General features: G+C 44.9%; 1 protein-coding gene across 1 annotated transcript in view; it reads left to right on the forward strand.

Moving 5' to 3' along the window:
• Positions 1–13421, forward strand: part of LOC123773614 (uncharacterized) — a 61323-nt gene that overhangs the window by 14991 nt on the left and 32911 nt on the right. Inside the window, exon 2 of the mRNA XM_069312645.1 lies at positions 2826–2961. Within this exon, the coding sequence (XP_069168746.1) occupies positions 2851–2961 (111 nt within the window). The 5' untranslated portion in view covers positions 2826–2850. The remainder of the gene's footprint in view (positions 1–2825; positions 2962–13421) is intronic.

Consider the following 13421-nt stretch of genomic DNA (forward strand, 5'->3'; position numbering starts at 1 on the left):
CCTTCGTTACCCTTTGGAACTTAGTTTGGTCAGAGAGTATGATGTTCATTTTCGCCAGATATTCGTCTTTTTTAAGAATGACATATATTGGCGACTTGTCACCTCTCCTGACAACTATCTCCTTGTTCTCACGAAGGCTTTTAGCTGCCGCTTTAAGCTCGGGGGACAGTATGGTGCTTCTGTAGTTTCCTCGATTCTTTCCTCCTCCTTTGGTAGTGACCTTCTTTTGTGTCTCGAGGTCGAATATGTCGTCCAACAGAATTTCCAACTCTACTTTCCGGGCCATCTCACTCGGTCTGGACATAACATGACAGTTTATGCCCAGATTTAGGAGAGTGACTTGGTCCTCAGTGAGGTTAATTCCTGCAAGGTTCAGGAAGCCATCTCTTGGTCGTGGAATTGCCATAGGTCCTCCATATAATGTTGTTAGTTTCTTGATAATCTTTGTTTCAGTGCTGAGGTGATGTTGGTCTGTGAGGATGTCGAGGTGTTGTTCAATGCGGGTACGGATACTATCGTCGATGTTGCTATTTCTCCACTCGTTTGCAGCATGAAGTAGTTGCGTTTTGTTGTCTTTGATTTCATTCTCTGCCTTGTATATCTGATCACGAATCAGATCCTGGCGATATTTTATCGTGTCAATGGAAATGTCAAGACGCACAAGCCTGGAAACCCACTTCGGCCAATCATTAGCCAGATACCCACACCCACGTACAGACTGGCGAAGCGACTCAACGGCCTGCTGACTCCTTATGTTCCTTGCGCCATCAGCCTGAAGTCTCCAAAGGAATTTGTTGACTTACTGCCGGGCACACGGGCCACAGGGATAAGAGCCTCGTTGGACGTAGAATCGCTGTTTACCAACGTTCCTGTGGACGAGACAATCGGAATGATAGCCGACAGAGTGTATCGTGATCCAGCCTGTACTCCTCTTGACATACCAGAAAATATTCTGAGGAAACTACTCCAAGCTTGTACTAAAGAGGCACCCTTCTTGAGCCCGGATGGGCACATGTATAAGCAAGTAGATGGGGTCGCCATGGGTTCTCCCCTAGGTGTCCTGTTTGCAAACTTCTACATGGGTACCATCGAGCAAAAAGTCTTAGTCGACATGAACTTGAAACCGGCCATATACTGCAGGTATGTTGACGACATTTTTACACAGGTACCTGATGTCAGACATCTGCAGGAGCTGAAGGAGGCATTTGAGCAGAGTTCCGTGCTGCGTTTCACTTACGAGATGGAAAAGGATGGGAAGCTGCCCTTTCTAGATGTAACAGTCATGGAAAAGGGCGGAGGTTTCCACACTGCAGTCTACACTAAGGAAACAAACATAGGAATGTGCCTAAATGCCAACAGCGACTGCCCAGACAGGTACAAGAGGAGTGTTGTTAACGCATATGTCGACCGTGCTCTCAGCCACAGCTCAGAATGGAAGCAAGTCGACGAAGAACTCTGTAGGGTAAGGCAGGTCCTAGTCAATAACGGCTTCTCCAATGGTTTTGTCGAAGACATCATAAGAAGGAAAGTGAAAAGCCATGCAACCTCTGAAGAGACAACTAACACAACACCTATACCCCCTATTAGACTATTTTACAGGAACTTCTTTTCCACAGCTCATAAAACGGAGGAAAGGGTCCTGAAAGATATTGTTAATAGAAACGTTATCCCCACAGACAAAAATCAGAGGATACAACTGACGATTTACTATAAAACCAGAAAAACGGCCAGCCTACTCATGAGAAACTCTCCAGACACAAAACAGAACGCTTTAAAAGAGACTAACGTCGTCTATGCCTTCAAATGCCCACTTGGAGACTGTAAGCTCCAAAAAACCCAGTATATAGGCAAGACAACAACATCTCTTTCTAGGCGTTTAACGATGTATAAGCAACAGGGCTCCATTAAGGAACATATAATCTCTTCCCACAACCAAACCATCGCCAGAGAAATCCTAGTAAACAACATAGAAATCATCGATAGATACAGCGATAGCAGGCGGCTTGACGTTTGCGAGGCACTACACATCAAGAAGTCAACACCAGCAATCAACAGCCAATTATTGCACAACTATATTCTACCCACCTCAAGACTCCGCTCCAATATAGAAGCATCAAGAAATATGGACCAATAGGCTTTCTACAAACACTTCTATTCAATATCCATTGTTTCGTGTTCTGTCTTGTGTTGATGAAATTAATACCCTATTAATACTCTTGTTCTGTCTTGTGTTGATGAAATTAATACCCTATTAATACCACACTTTGTTCTGTCTTGTGTTAATGCCACATCACCCCTTCCACCTCACTCAAATGTAGATATAAAATCGGAGATACGTAAGTTCTATTCAGTTGTGTATTTGTGAACTAAAGTCTTTGAAAATGTAATAAGTTTTACGAAACGCGCCCGTGTCGCGTCAGACTAGAAATAAAAATGAATTTTGGAGAATTGATTTTTGATTTACCTCCAACAGTGAAGCGTAATGTACGAAAGATTGAGAAAATTCGTGTTAGAATTATTAATCTTACTTTTTCGGTCATATTTAATAATATATATATATATATATATATATATATATATATATATATATATATATATATATATATATATATATATATATATATATATATACATATATATATATATATATATATATATATATATATATATATACATATATATATATATATATATATATATATATATATATATATATATATATATATATACATCTTGTATACATATACATAAATGTCTGTATGTGCATTTAAATGTCTGTTGTCCTAATCTTCCTTAACCACCAGTCTCACCCTCGAATCTTCCAGGAGGAGGAGGACCTTGGACTGGAGGATGAGAGCTTGTGGAGGAGTGTGGTGGGGCGCCGCCCCCCTGCTACTGCTGCTGGTGGTGGCCCTGGTGGGGGCCCTCGAGCCCCCAGAAGACCTCCAGGAGGACCCCAAGGTCAGCCTTCAGCTCTAATCTGAACTTAATCTTTTATTTGACTTGTATAAACAAAGACTTTGCTTGTTTGACTTGTATAAACAACCACTTTGCTTGTTTGACCTGTATAAACAACCACTTTGCTTGTTTGACCTGTATAAACAACCACTTTGCTTGTTTGACTTGTATAAACAACCACTTTGCTTGTTTGACTTGTTGCTATACACTTAGGCCTGTGTAGCCACCTCCCCCCCCCTTGGGCCAATAGCCTACGTAGTCTTCCTCAGGGAACAAACCACAGCAGTTGGCTAATCACCAAGGTTTAAGGGCTTTTACTGCTTGGTGAACAGCAGCATCAGGTGAAAGGAAACGTGACCTGGAATCGAACCCGGGTCGAAGAACACTGTGCCATTGGGTCTGGGGTTTATATGGTTATGGCGAGAAATAGCCTGTGTGGACTGCTTCTTTCACTTCCTTCTTCTTTCACTCTTTTTTCACCCTCTTCCATTCTTTTTTCACGCTTATGTCACTCTTTTTTTCACGCTTGTTCACACCACACACTACAGTGATGCTGGTATCCGGATACCAGAGCACGGTTGCAATATCCGGATACCACAACTCAGTTCTTCCAGGAGTATAAATGATGTAGAAGGCGCTTTTCCCAAACAAAACAAAAGCAATATATGTATTGTGCGTTAAGTAATCCCAAGGGACTTTGTGTTCGTCCAAGCTGTTCATTCTTGCGGGCCGCTCCTTCTGTGGTGGCTCATGCTGAATAAAACCTCTAAATGCCTGTGCACTGAGCGGAAATGTTGGTTTGTGCGATATGGTCGTGTTCATTGTGTTTATTTAAGTCATATTTTCTCAGTTTGGACGCTACAGGGTCATAGTGAAGCCAGTTCGTACGCGACGAATTTATATTTTAGCTAATCCGGATGTGATAATGTCAAACTTCGGGAGATCCGGATACGATAACGTTATTTCGGTTAATCCGGAAGCGACAATGTTAAACTTTTGGCAAATCCGGATGTGACAGCCTTATTTCTATTAATGCGGATGGGACAGCCTTATTTCTATTAATGCGGATGTGACAGCCTTATTTCGGTTAATCCGGATGTGACAGCCTTATTTCTATTAATGCGGATGTGACAGCCTTTTTTCTATTAATGCGGATGTGACAGCCTTTTTTCTATTAATGCGGATGTGACAGCCTTTTTTCTATTAATGCGGTTGCGACAGCCTTATTTCGGTTAATCCGGATACGACAGTCTTATTTCTGTTAATCTGGACGTAATAAAGTTACGCTTTGGCCAGTCCAAACAAAGTGACAGTGTTTACATTGGGGAAGGGACGATGATACGGGTTTAGAGGCTGGTGACATCTGTTCTTCAGGGGTCACTAATGTAAGTTTCCAGATGATACCAACAGTTGTTGCGAGTTTGCATGGTTACTAACGGGAGTTTCCAGAGGTTACTAACGGGAGTTTCCAGAGGTTACTAACGGGAGTTTCCAGAGGTTACTGACGCCAGTTTCCAGAGGTTACTGACGCCAGTTTCCAGAGGTTACTGACGCCAGTTTCCAGAGGTTACTGACGGGAGTTTCAAGAGGTTACTAACGCCAGTTTCCAGAGGTTACTAACGCCAGTTTCCAGAGGTTACTGACGGGAGTTTCTAGAGGTTACTAACGCCAGTTTCCAGAGGTTACTGACGGGAGTTTCTAGAGGTTACTAACGCCAGTTTCCAGAGGTTACTGACGGGAGTTTCCAGAGGTTACTAACGTCAGTTTCCAGAGGTTACTGACGGGAGTTTCCAGAAGTTACTAACGCCAGTTTCCAGAGGTTACTGACGGGAGTTTCCAGAGGTTACTAACGCCAGTTTCCAGAGGTTACTGACGGGAGTTTCCAGAGGTTACTGACGGGAGTTTCCAGAGGTTACTAACGTCAGTTTCCAGAGGTTACTGACGGGAGTTTCCAGAGGTTACTAACGCCAGTTTCCAGAGGTTACTGACGGGAGTTTCTAGAGGTTACTAACGCCAGTTTCCAGAGGTTACTGACGGGAGTTTCTAGAGGTTACTAACGCCAGTTTCCAGAGGTTACTGACGGGAGTTTCCAGAGGTTACTGACGGGAGTTTCCAGAGGTTACTAACGTCAGTTTCCAGAGGTTACTGACGGGAGTTTCTAGAGGTTACTAACGCCAGTTTCCAGAGGTTACTGACGGGAGTTTCTAGAGGTTACTAACGCCAGTTTCCAGAGGTTACTGACGGGAGTTTCCAGAGGTTACTAACGCCAGTTTCCAGAGGTTACTGACGGGAGTTTCCAGAGGTTACTGACGGGAGTTTCCAGAGGTTACTAACGTCAGTTTCCAGAGGTTACTGACGGGAGTTTCCAGAGGTTACTAACGCCAGTTTCCAGAGGTTACTGACGGGAGTTTCTAGAGGTTACTAACGCCAGTTTCCAGAGGTTACTGACGGGAGTTTCCAGAGGTTACTAACGCCAGTTTCCAGAGGTTACTGACGGGAGTTTCTAGAGGTTACTAACGCCAGTTTCCAGAGGTTACTGACGGGAGTTTCCAGAGGTTACTAACGCCAGTTTCCAGAGGTTACTGACGGGAGTTTCCAGAGGTTACTAACGCCAGTTTCCAGAGGTTACTGACGGGAGTTTCCAGAGGTTACTAACGCCAGTTTCCAGAGGTTACTGACGGGAGTTTCCAGAGGTTACTAACGCCAGTTTCCAGAGGTTACTGACGGGAGTTTCCAGAGGTTACTAACGCCAGTTTCCAGAGGTTACTGACGGGAGTTTCCAGAGGTTACTAACGCCAGTTTCCAGAGGTTACTGACGGGAGTTTCCAGAGGTTACTAACGCCAGTTTCCAGAGGTTACTGACGGGAGTTTCCAGAGGTTACTAACGCCAGTTTCCAGAGGATACTGACGGGAGTTTCCAGAGGTTACTGACGGGAGTTTCCAGAGGTTACTGACGGGAGTTTCCAGAGGTTACTGACGGGAGTTTCCAGAGGTTACTGACGGGAGTTTCCAGAGGTTACTGACGGGAGTTTCCAGAGGTTACTGACGGGAGTTTCCAGAGGTTACTGACGGGAGTTTCCAGAGGTTACTAACGGGAGTTTCCAGAGGTTACTAACGGGAGTTTCCAGAGGTTACTGACGGGAGTTTCTAGAGGTCACTAACGCGAGTTTCTAGAGGTTAGTAACGAGAGTTTCTAGAGTTCTAGATGGAGTCGTGTGACAGAAGAGAGGAAGACACGAGCAGGTAAATAAGGCAGATGAGGGAGGCGACGAGGAGGTAAAAGAAATACGTAATAATATGTGAAAGGTAATAATAGGATGTAAGAGAATTTGCATTGTTACATTGGCATCATGTGGATTCGAACCTATACGGTGGGTGTTCCCACGCACATCACATTAGTATGATTACTCTCTGTGAATAGGATGAAAGGTAGGAATGTATTGAGGAAGGAGTGAATGGGTGTGAGAGGAAAGGTTAGACAACGGGGGTAAGAAAAATGGGGGAAAGTCTTTTGTCGTATCACGTTAGTTTAGAAGGTTAGAGCATTTTATTTGTATTTATTTATTTATTTCTATATACAAGAGTTGTTACATGGTTGTAAAGCCACTAGCAGGCATAGTGTTTCGGGCAGGTCCTTAATACTAATCTTCCCCAGAATACGACCCGCCAAATCGTTTAACAACCAGGTACCCATTGTACTGTTGGGTAAACAGAGACTACAGTTAAGGATCGACACCCCAGCAAATCCTCCCCCCCTCCCCCCATGGCCAGGATTCGAACCCAGGCCAAAATGCTCATGAAACGCCAGGCGAGCGTGTTAACCACTAGACCACAGACACTGCTAAAGACATTAGAGTATGTACTGTGGAAGAGAAGAGTCAACAAGATGGCGTCTGTGTAGAGTAGAGGCAGGAAAGATTATTTCAGAAGATCAATGAATAGGATTATTAGAGTCGCAAACATGACAGAAGACAGCATTGTTTGCGTCTGCTGAGTGAACTCTTCTTTTGCGTTCCTTAAGTCTGTCATTGTGTACGGCGAGGTTCGAACACGGCTAGGTGTTCGAACATTCAGTTATGCCTGCCATGTTATGGTTGAACATTCAGTTCGAAATTGATATTGTTTATAATTCAGGACGCTAATGGGAGAGAGTTTGGAGTGGGGGGGGGGGGGGGTCTCTTCCCCCTCCTCCTCCTCCTCCTCCTCCTCCTCCTCCTCCTCCTCCTCCTCCTCCTCCTCCTCCTCCTCCTCCACCTACTCCCTCCATCGCTTATCGCTCTCCTTTTGTTTTAAGACTAGAGTTCATTAGGAATGGCTCTCATGTTTTGCTGAAGGAACAGAAAGGAAATCATTCTCACTCACTCTCTCTCTCTATCTCTATCTCTATCTCTATCTCTCTCTCTATCTCTCTCTCTCTCTCTCTCTCTCTCTCTCAACCTGGAACTCTATATATACTGAGATCTTGGACAACCTACTTTCAATTTACTATCAGTTCAAAGAAGATGCTTTACCGTTACCTAAATTCGTCGCATTTTGAACGTATTGTCGGTTGTGAAGCAAATGCGTCGCATTGAGTGAATCGTTTTCTGCTTCCGTCAGGCAAAGAACTCACACTTCATTACACACAGAAATCACAACGGCGTTTCAAATCTTTTACCATGTCGTAGCTCAGTCGATTAAGGCAGCGTCTGGGATGCTCTCGGACGCAGGTTCGAATCCTCGTCACAGCTCTTGTGGATTTGTTCAACTCTCACATGTTAGTGGTTGAGTTTTATGAGACATTTATGAGGTCCTTATGGCTTGTTTCTAGAGGCTCAAGGTGGCCTAGAAGCCCCGGGCGCCTGAGAGAGAGAGAGAGATGGACTGCCCATGCTGGCGCTGCATTATTCAGAGTGGGTCTAACATATGTGTTACCCATACCAAGTCATTTTTCCAACAGTAAAGGCGTCAGTAGAATGTAAACTTCAACCCACCAAACCTATAAAATCCATTGTTACTATGTTGTAAGTAATTCATTTTGTAGAAAATAGTATTTCACTTAAAACAGGTTGTTTACAGGTTTCTTACTATAGAAAATGGGTCTGAATTGGTTCATAGAAAACGTAATGTTTGGTAATGTTTCAGCATAGACTTATACATTTTTCCTGTAATTCTGTGAGTCTAAAGTAATTCAGTGAAGAAGAAATGGATCTTGGGGGGGGGCCTAGGTGAGCCAAGAGGAGCTCAGGTGAGTCAAGAGGAGCTCAGGTGAATCAAGAGGGGCTCAGGTGAGTCAAGAGGAGCTCAGGTGAGCCAAGAGGAGCTCAGGTTAGCCAAGAGGAGCTCAGGTGAGTTAAGAGGAGCTCAGGTGAGCCAAGAGGAGCTCAGGTGGGCCATGAGGAGCTCAGGTGAGCCAAGAGGAGCTCAGGTGAGCCAAGAGGAGCTCAGGTGAGCCAAGAGGAGCTCAGGTGAGCCAAGAGGAGCTCAGGTGAGCCAAGAGGAGCTCAGGTGAGCCAAGAGGAGCTCAGGTGAGCCAAGAGGAGCTCAGGTGAGCCAAGAGGAGGTGTCGGGAGGGAGAGAGTGGTGGTGGTGGCGTAATATTCCGTGAGTGAAGGTGTTCAGAACGAGGTCAAGAGTGATGGGGCCTAGTTAACATAACTGGAGCAGCCATGACAGGGCCAGGGGCCATGACAGGGCCAGGGACCATGACAGGGCCAGGGGCCATGACAGGGCCAGGGACCGTAACAGGGCCAGGGACCATGACAGGGCCAGGGACCATGACAGGGCCAGGGACCATGACAGGGCCAGGGACCATGACAGGGCCAGGGACGATGGGCCCGAGTGTGGGAGAATGTTGTTGTACAATAGCCGGTGCCTGATGGAGCCGGCGACGTGCTCAAGGGGCGGAGATCCTGGCGATGGTTCGGGCCGCTGCGGACACCAGCGCTTTAAAGAGGCTTTGGATCTTTCTATAGCACTTGATTCACTTTGATGCTGTGTGGATTACTTCCTCTCTCTCTCACTCTCTCTCTCTCACTCACTCTCTTTCTCACTCTCACTCTCTTTCTCTCTTGCATGTGGCACCTCCGCTCTCAGCCAGCTAGACCTGCTTTCATCGCCGTGGGTGCTGTACGTCATGTTTTCCCCGCCATGGCAACGAGCACTGGGGAGGGGTTGAGCGACGGGCTCTAGGGGGTGGGAGTTAGTCTGGGTCAGGATGGGAGAGGGGGAGTATGTTCAAGTATCTGGGGTGAGATTACACACACACACACACATACTTAGAGGGCCTCGCGGCTGAGTGGACAGCGTTCGGGGGTCGTAGTTCTAATAGCCAGGGTTTGATTCCTGGCGGACGCGGAAACAAATAGGGAGAGCTCAACCCTCGCAAGCACAAATAGGTAAATACACTAGAGTAACCTAGTAATATAAACACACTAGAGCAACCCTGGAACATATACACACTAGAGCAACCCTGGAACATATACACACTAGAGCAACCCTGGAACATATACACACTAGAGCACCCTGGAACATATACACACTAGAGCAACCCTGGAACATATACACACTAGAGCACCCTGGAACATATACACACTAGAGCAACCCTGGAACATATACACACTAGAGCAACCCTGGAACATATACACACTAGAGCACCCTGGAACATATACACACTAGAGCAACCCTACAACATATACACACTAGAGCACCCTGGAACATATACACACTAGAGCAACCCTGGAACATATACACACTAGAGCAACCCTACAACATATACACACTAGAGCAACCCTACAACATATACACACTAGAGCAACCCTACAACATATACACACTAGAGCACCCTGGAACATATACACACTAGAGCAACCCTGGAACATATACACACTAGAGCACCCTGGAACATATACACACTAGAGCAACCCTACAACATATACACACTAGAGCAACCCTGGAACATATACACACTAGAGCACCCTGGAACATATACACACTAGAGCACCCTGGAACATATACACACTAGAGCACCCTGGAACATATACACACTAGAGCACCCTGGAACATATACACACTAGAGCAACCCTGGAACATATACACACTAGAGCACCCTGGAACATATACACACTAGAGCACCCTGGAACATATACACACTAGAGCACCCTGGAACATATACACACTAGAGCACCCTGGAACATATACACACTAGAGCAACCCTACAACATATACACACTAGAGCAACCCTACAACATATACACACTAGAGCAACCGCAGCTTATATATAGATACAATTACCACCACGAGCCGGTCGGCCGAGCGGACAGCACGCTGGACTTGTGATCCTGTGGTCCTGGGTTCGATCCCAGGCGCCGACGAGAAACAATGGGCAGAGTTTCTTTCACCTTATGCCCTGTTACGGCCCTCTCGGGACGCAACAGGGTCCTTACTCTGATGTTGTTAGAGGAAGATATATGTATCCGTTCCCAAGCCAGTAGTGGCTATCAAGGGATGAGATCCGTGACGCAAGTAACTTAAAGGGAGTAGGGAAAGAAAGCTAAGAACTTAATATTATAATTATTACCATCACCGTTTAAATATATAAAATAAATGAGTGCACAAAGAGGAGGGGTATTAACACTTGACAAGGGGATTAATCCTCAATCGATGTCTTCTGCTGAAGACGCTGGTGCCATAACTCTCGGTGCCGAGTCCTTGGTGCTTTCTTCGTGGCCTCAAGACGTGTCCTCTGAGAATGCCGAGCCTACCCGGGCCACAGATCAGCCAAAACACGGGTCCACTGGGGGCACCGCCGTGGAGGCCGTCAACCACACGTCCAGCTGGTCTGCTGGCAGGTTCCGAGCCAACAAGGCTGGTACGGCCACTCCACGAACGATAAAAGGGGAACGCCCTAGACAGGAGCTCTCCTGTCTTCAGTACCCCAGTGGATGATCGTCTCCAACAGTCGGTCCCGGGTAAATCCTTTTACTGCCAGTCCACTGGCAGGCTAACACACCACAGTGTTCTTCCGGGGGGACGACTTCACAACAGCTGCAGCAACGTTCAAGGTATGGAGACTGGCTGCCTCGGGTAGACTGACTCAACCTTCAACACAGCGGTCCCAGGTTGGCTCTGTAAGCAGACACGTCATCAATAACTGGGACACTAAAACACCTCACTTACGGGCTCGGGCACAAACACCTGGCGTATCCAGTCCATAGATGGCGCTGTTGTCGGAGCACCACCTCACCAGAGGTCAGTGGCGGCGGTGTAGAGTGCTGAACGGGACTGGAAACTGGCCCTCGTAGCTGATACACGGCATCCTCACCAGGTGTCGTCGGCGTTTGGCGGGGGGTTTCGGGAGCTGACCCACAGATGGCGCGGTCGTTTACTACTCCGTGCTCGGACGCTGGATCCGGGTTCGTAACATGCCCCTGTTACCTAGAAGTAAAATAGGTACCTGGGTGTTAGTCGGCTGTCACGGGCTGCTTCCTGGGGGTGGAGGCCTGGTCGAGGACCGGGCCGCGGGGACACTAAAAAGCCCCGAAATCATCTCAAGATAACCACATTAAAAGCACAAAAGTTAACTCAAACCCCCAAAATGATTTCGTTTCTCCAGACGATATATAGACAAACAGACAAATAAAACAAAAAAAAAGCAATATCCGTAGTTTTACGAAAAGTTTGTAATGAGTTTGGCGGGAAAGTGAACTGAAAAGCCCGCCCCCCCTCTCCCCCCTCTCCCTTCCCAACGGAACAGGAGAATCAAACAAGGAATAGAGGGAAAAATCTCTTTAGGTCACTCAGAAACTTGCCTGGGAAGTTGAGGTTATCTGTAGGTTATCATGAGGTTATCTTTAGGTATTCTTAAGGTTATCGTGAGGTTATCTTGAGGTTATTTTAAGGTTAGCTTGAGGTTATCATGAGGTTATCTCGAGGTTATCATGAGGTTATCTTAAGGTTATCATGAGGTTATTTTAAGGTTATCTTGAGGTTATCTTAAGGTTATCTTGAGGTTATCGTGAGGTTATCTTGAGGTGGTTTTGAGGTTATCTTGAGGTTATCTTGAAGTTATCTTGAGGTTATCTTGAGGTTATCTTGAGGTTATCATGAGGTTATCTTGAAGTTATATTGTGGTTATCATAAGGTTATCTTGAGGTTATCATGAGGTAGGTTAACTTGAGCTTATTTTGAGGTTATATTGAGGTTGTTATGAGGTTATAATTTTGAGGTTGTAGTGAGGTTATCTTGATGTTATCTTGAGGTTATCCTGAGGTTTTCTTGAGGTTATCTTGAGGATATCATGAGGTTATCCTGAGGTTATCTTGAGGTTATCTTTAGGTTATGACGAGGTTATCCTGAGGTTATCTTGAGGTTATCTTGAGATTATTTTGAGGTTATCTTGGGGTTGTAATGAGGTTATCTTGAGGTTATCATGAGGTTATCCTGAGGTTATCTTCAGGTTATCATGAGGTTATCTTCAGGTTATCATGAGGGTATCTTGAGGTTATCTTGACGTTATCATTAGGTTATCCTGAGGTTATCATGAGGTTATCTTCAGGTTATCTTCAGGTTATCATGAGGTTATCTTGAGGTTATCTTGAGGTTATCATGAGGTTATTTTGAGGTTATTTTAAGATTATCTTGAGGTTATCTTGAGGTTATCTTGAGGTTACCATGAGGTTATTTTGAGGTTATCTTGAGGTTATTTTGAGGTTATCTTGAGGTTATCATGAGGTTATCTTGAAGTTATCTTGAGGTTTTCATGAGGTTATCATTAGGTTATCATAAGGTTATCTTGAGGTTATCATGAGGTTATCTTGAGGTTATCATGAGGTTATCTTGAGGTTATCATGAGGTTATTTTGAGGTTATCATGAGGTTATTTTGAGGTTATTTTAAGGTTATCTTGAGGTTATCTTAAGGTTATCTTGAGGTAATCATGAGGTTATCACGAGGTTATTTTAAAGTTATCTTGAGGTTATCTTGAGGTTATCATGAGGTTATCTTGAAGTTCTCTTGAGGTTATATTGAGGTTTTCATGAGATTATCTTGAGGTTATCATGAGGTTATCTTGAGGTTATCATGAGGTTATCTTGAGGTTATTTTTAGGTTATCTTGAGGTTTTCATGAGGTTATCTTGAGGTCATAATTTTGAGATTATCTTGAGGTTATAATGAGGTTATCTTGAGGTTATCCTGATGTTATCTTGAGGTTATCTTGAGGTTATCATGAGGTTATCTTAAGGTTATTATGAGGTTATCTTGATGTTATCGTGAGGTTATGATGAGGTTATCATGATGTCATCTTGAGGTTATCATGATGTTATCTTAAGGTTATCATGAGGTTATCTTGAGGTTATATTGAGGTTATCATGAGGTTATCTTGAGGTTATCTTGAGATTATTTTGAGGTTATCTTGGGGTTATAATGAGGTTATCTTGAGGTTATCATGAGGTTATCCTGAGGTTATCTTGAGGTTATCATGAGG

The sequence above is a fragment of the Procambarus clarkii genome, chromosome 72, assembly GCF_040958095.1.
Source record: "Procambarus clarkii isolate CNS0578487 chromosome 72, FALCON_Pclarkii_2.0, whole genome shotgun sequence".
Taxonomy (NCBI): domain Eukaryota; kingdom Metazoa; phylum Arthropoda; class Malacostraca; order Decapoda; family Cambaridae; genus Procambarus; species Procambarus clarkii.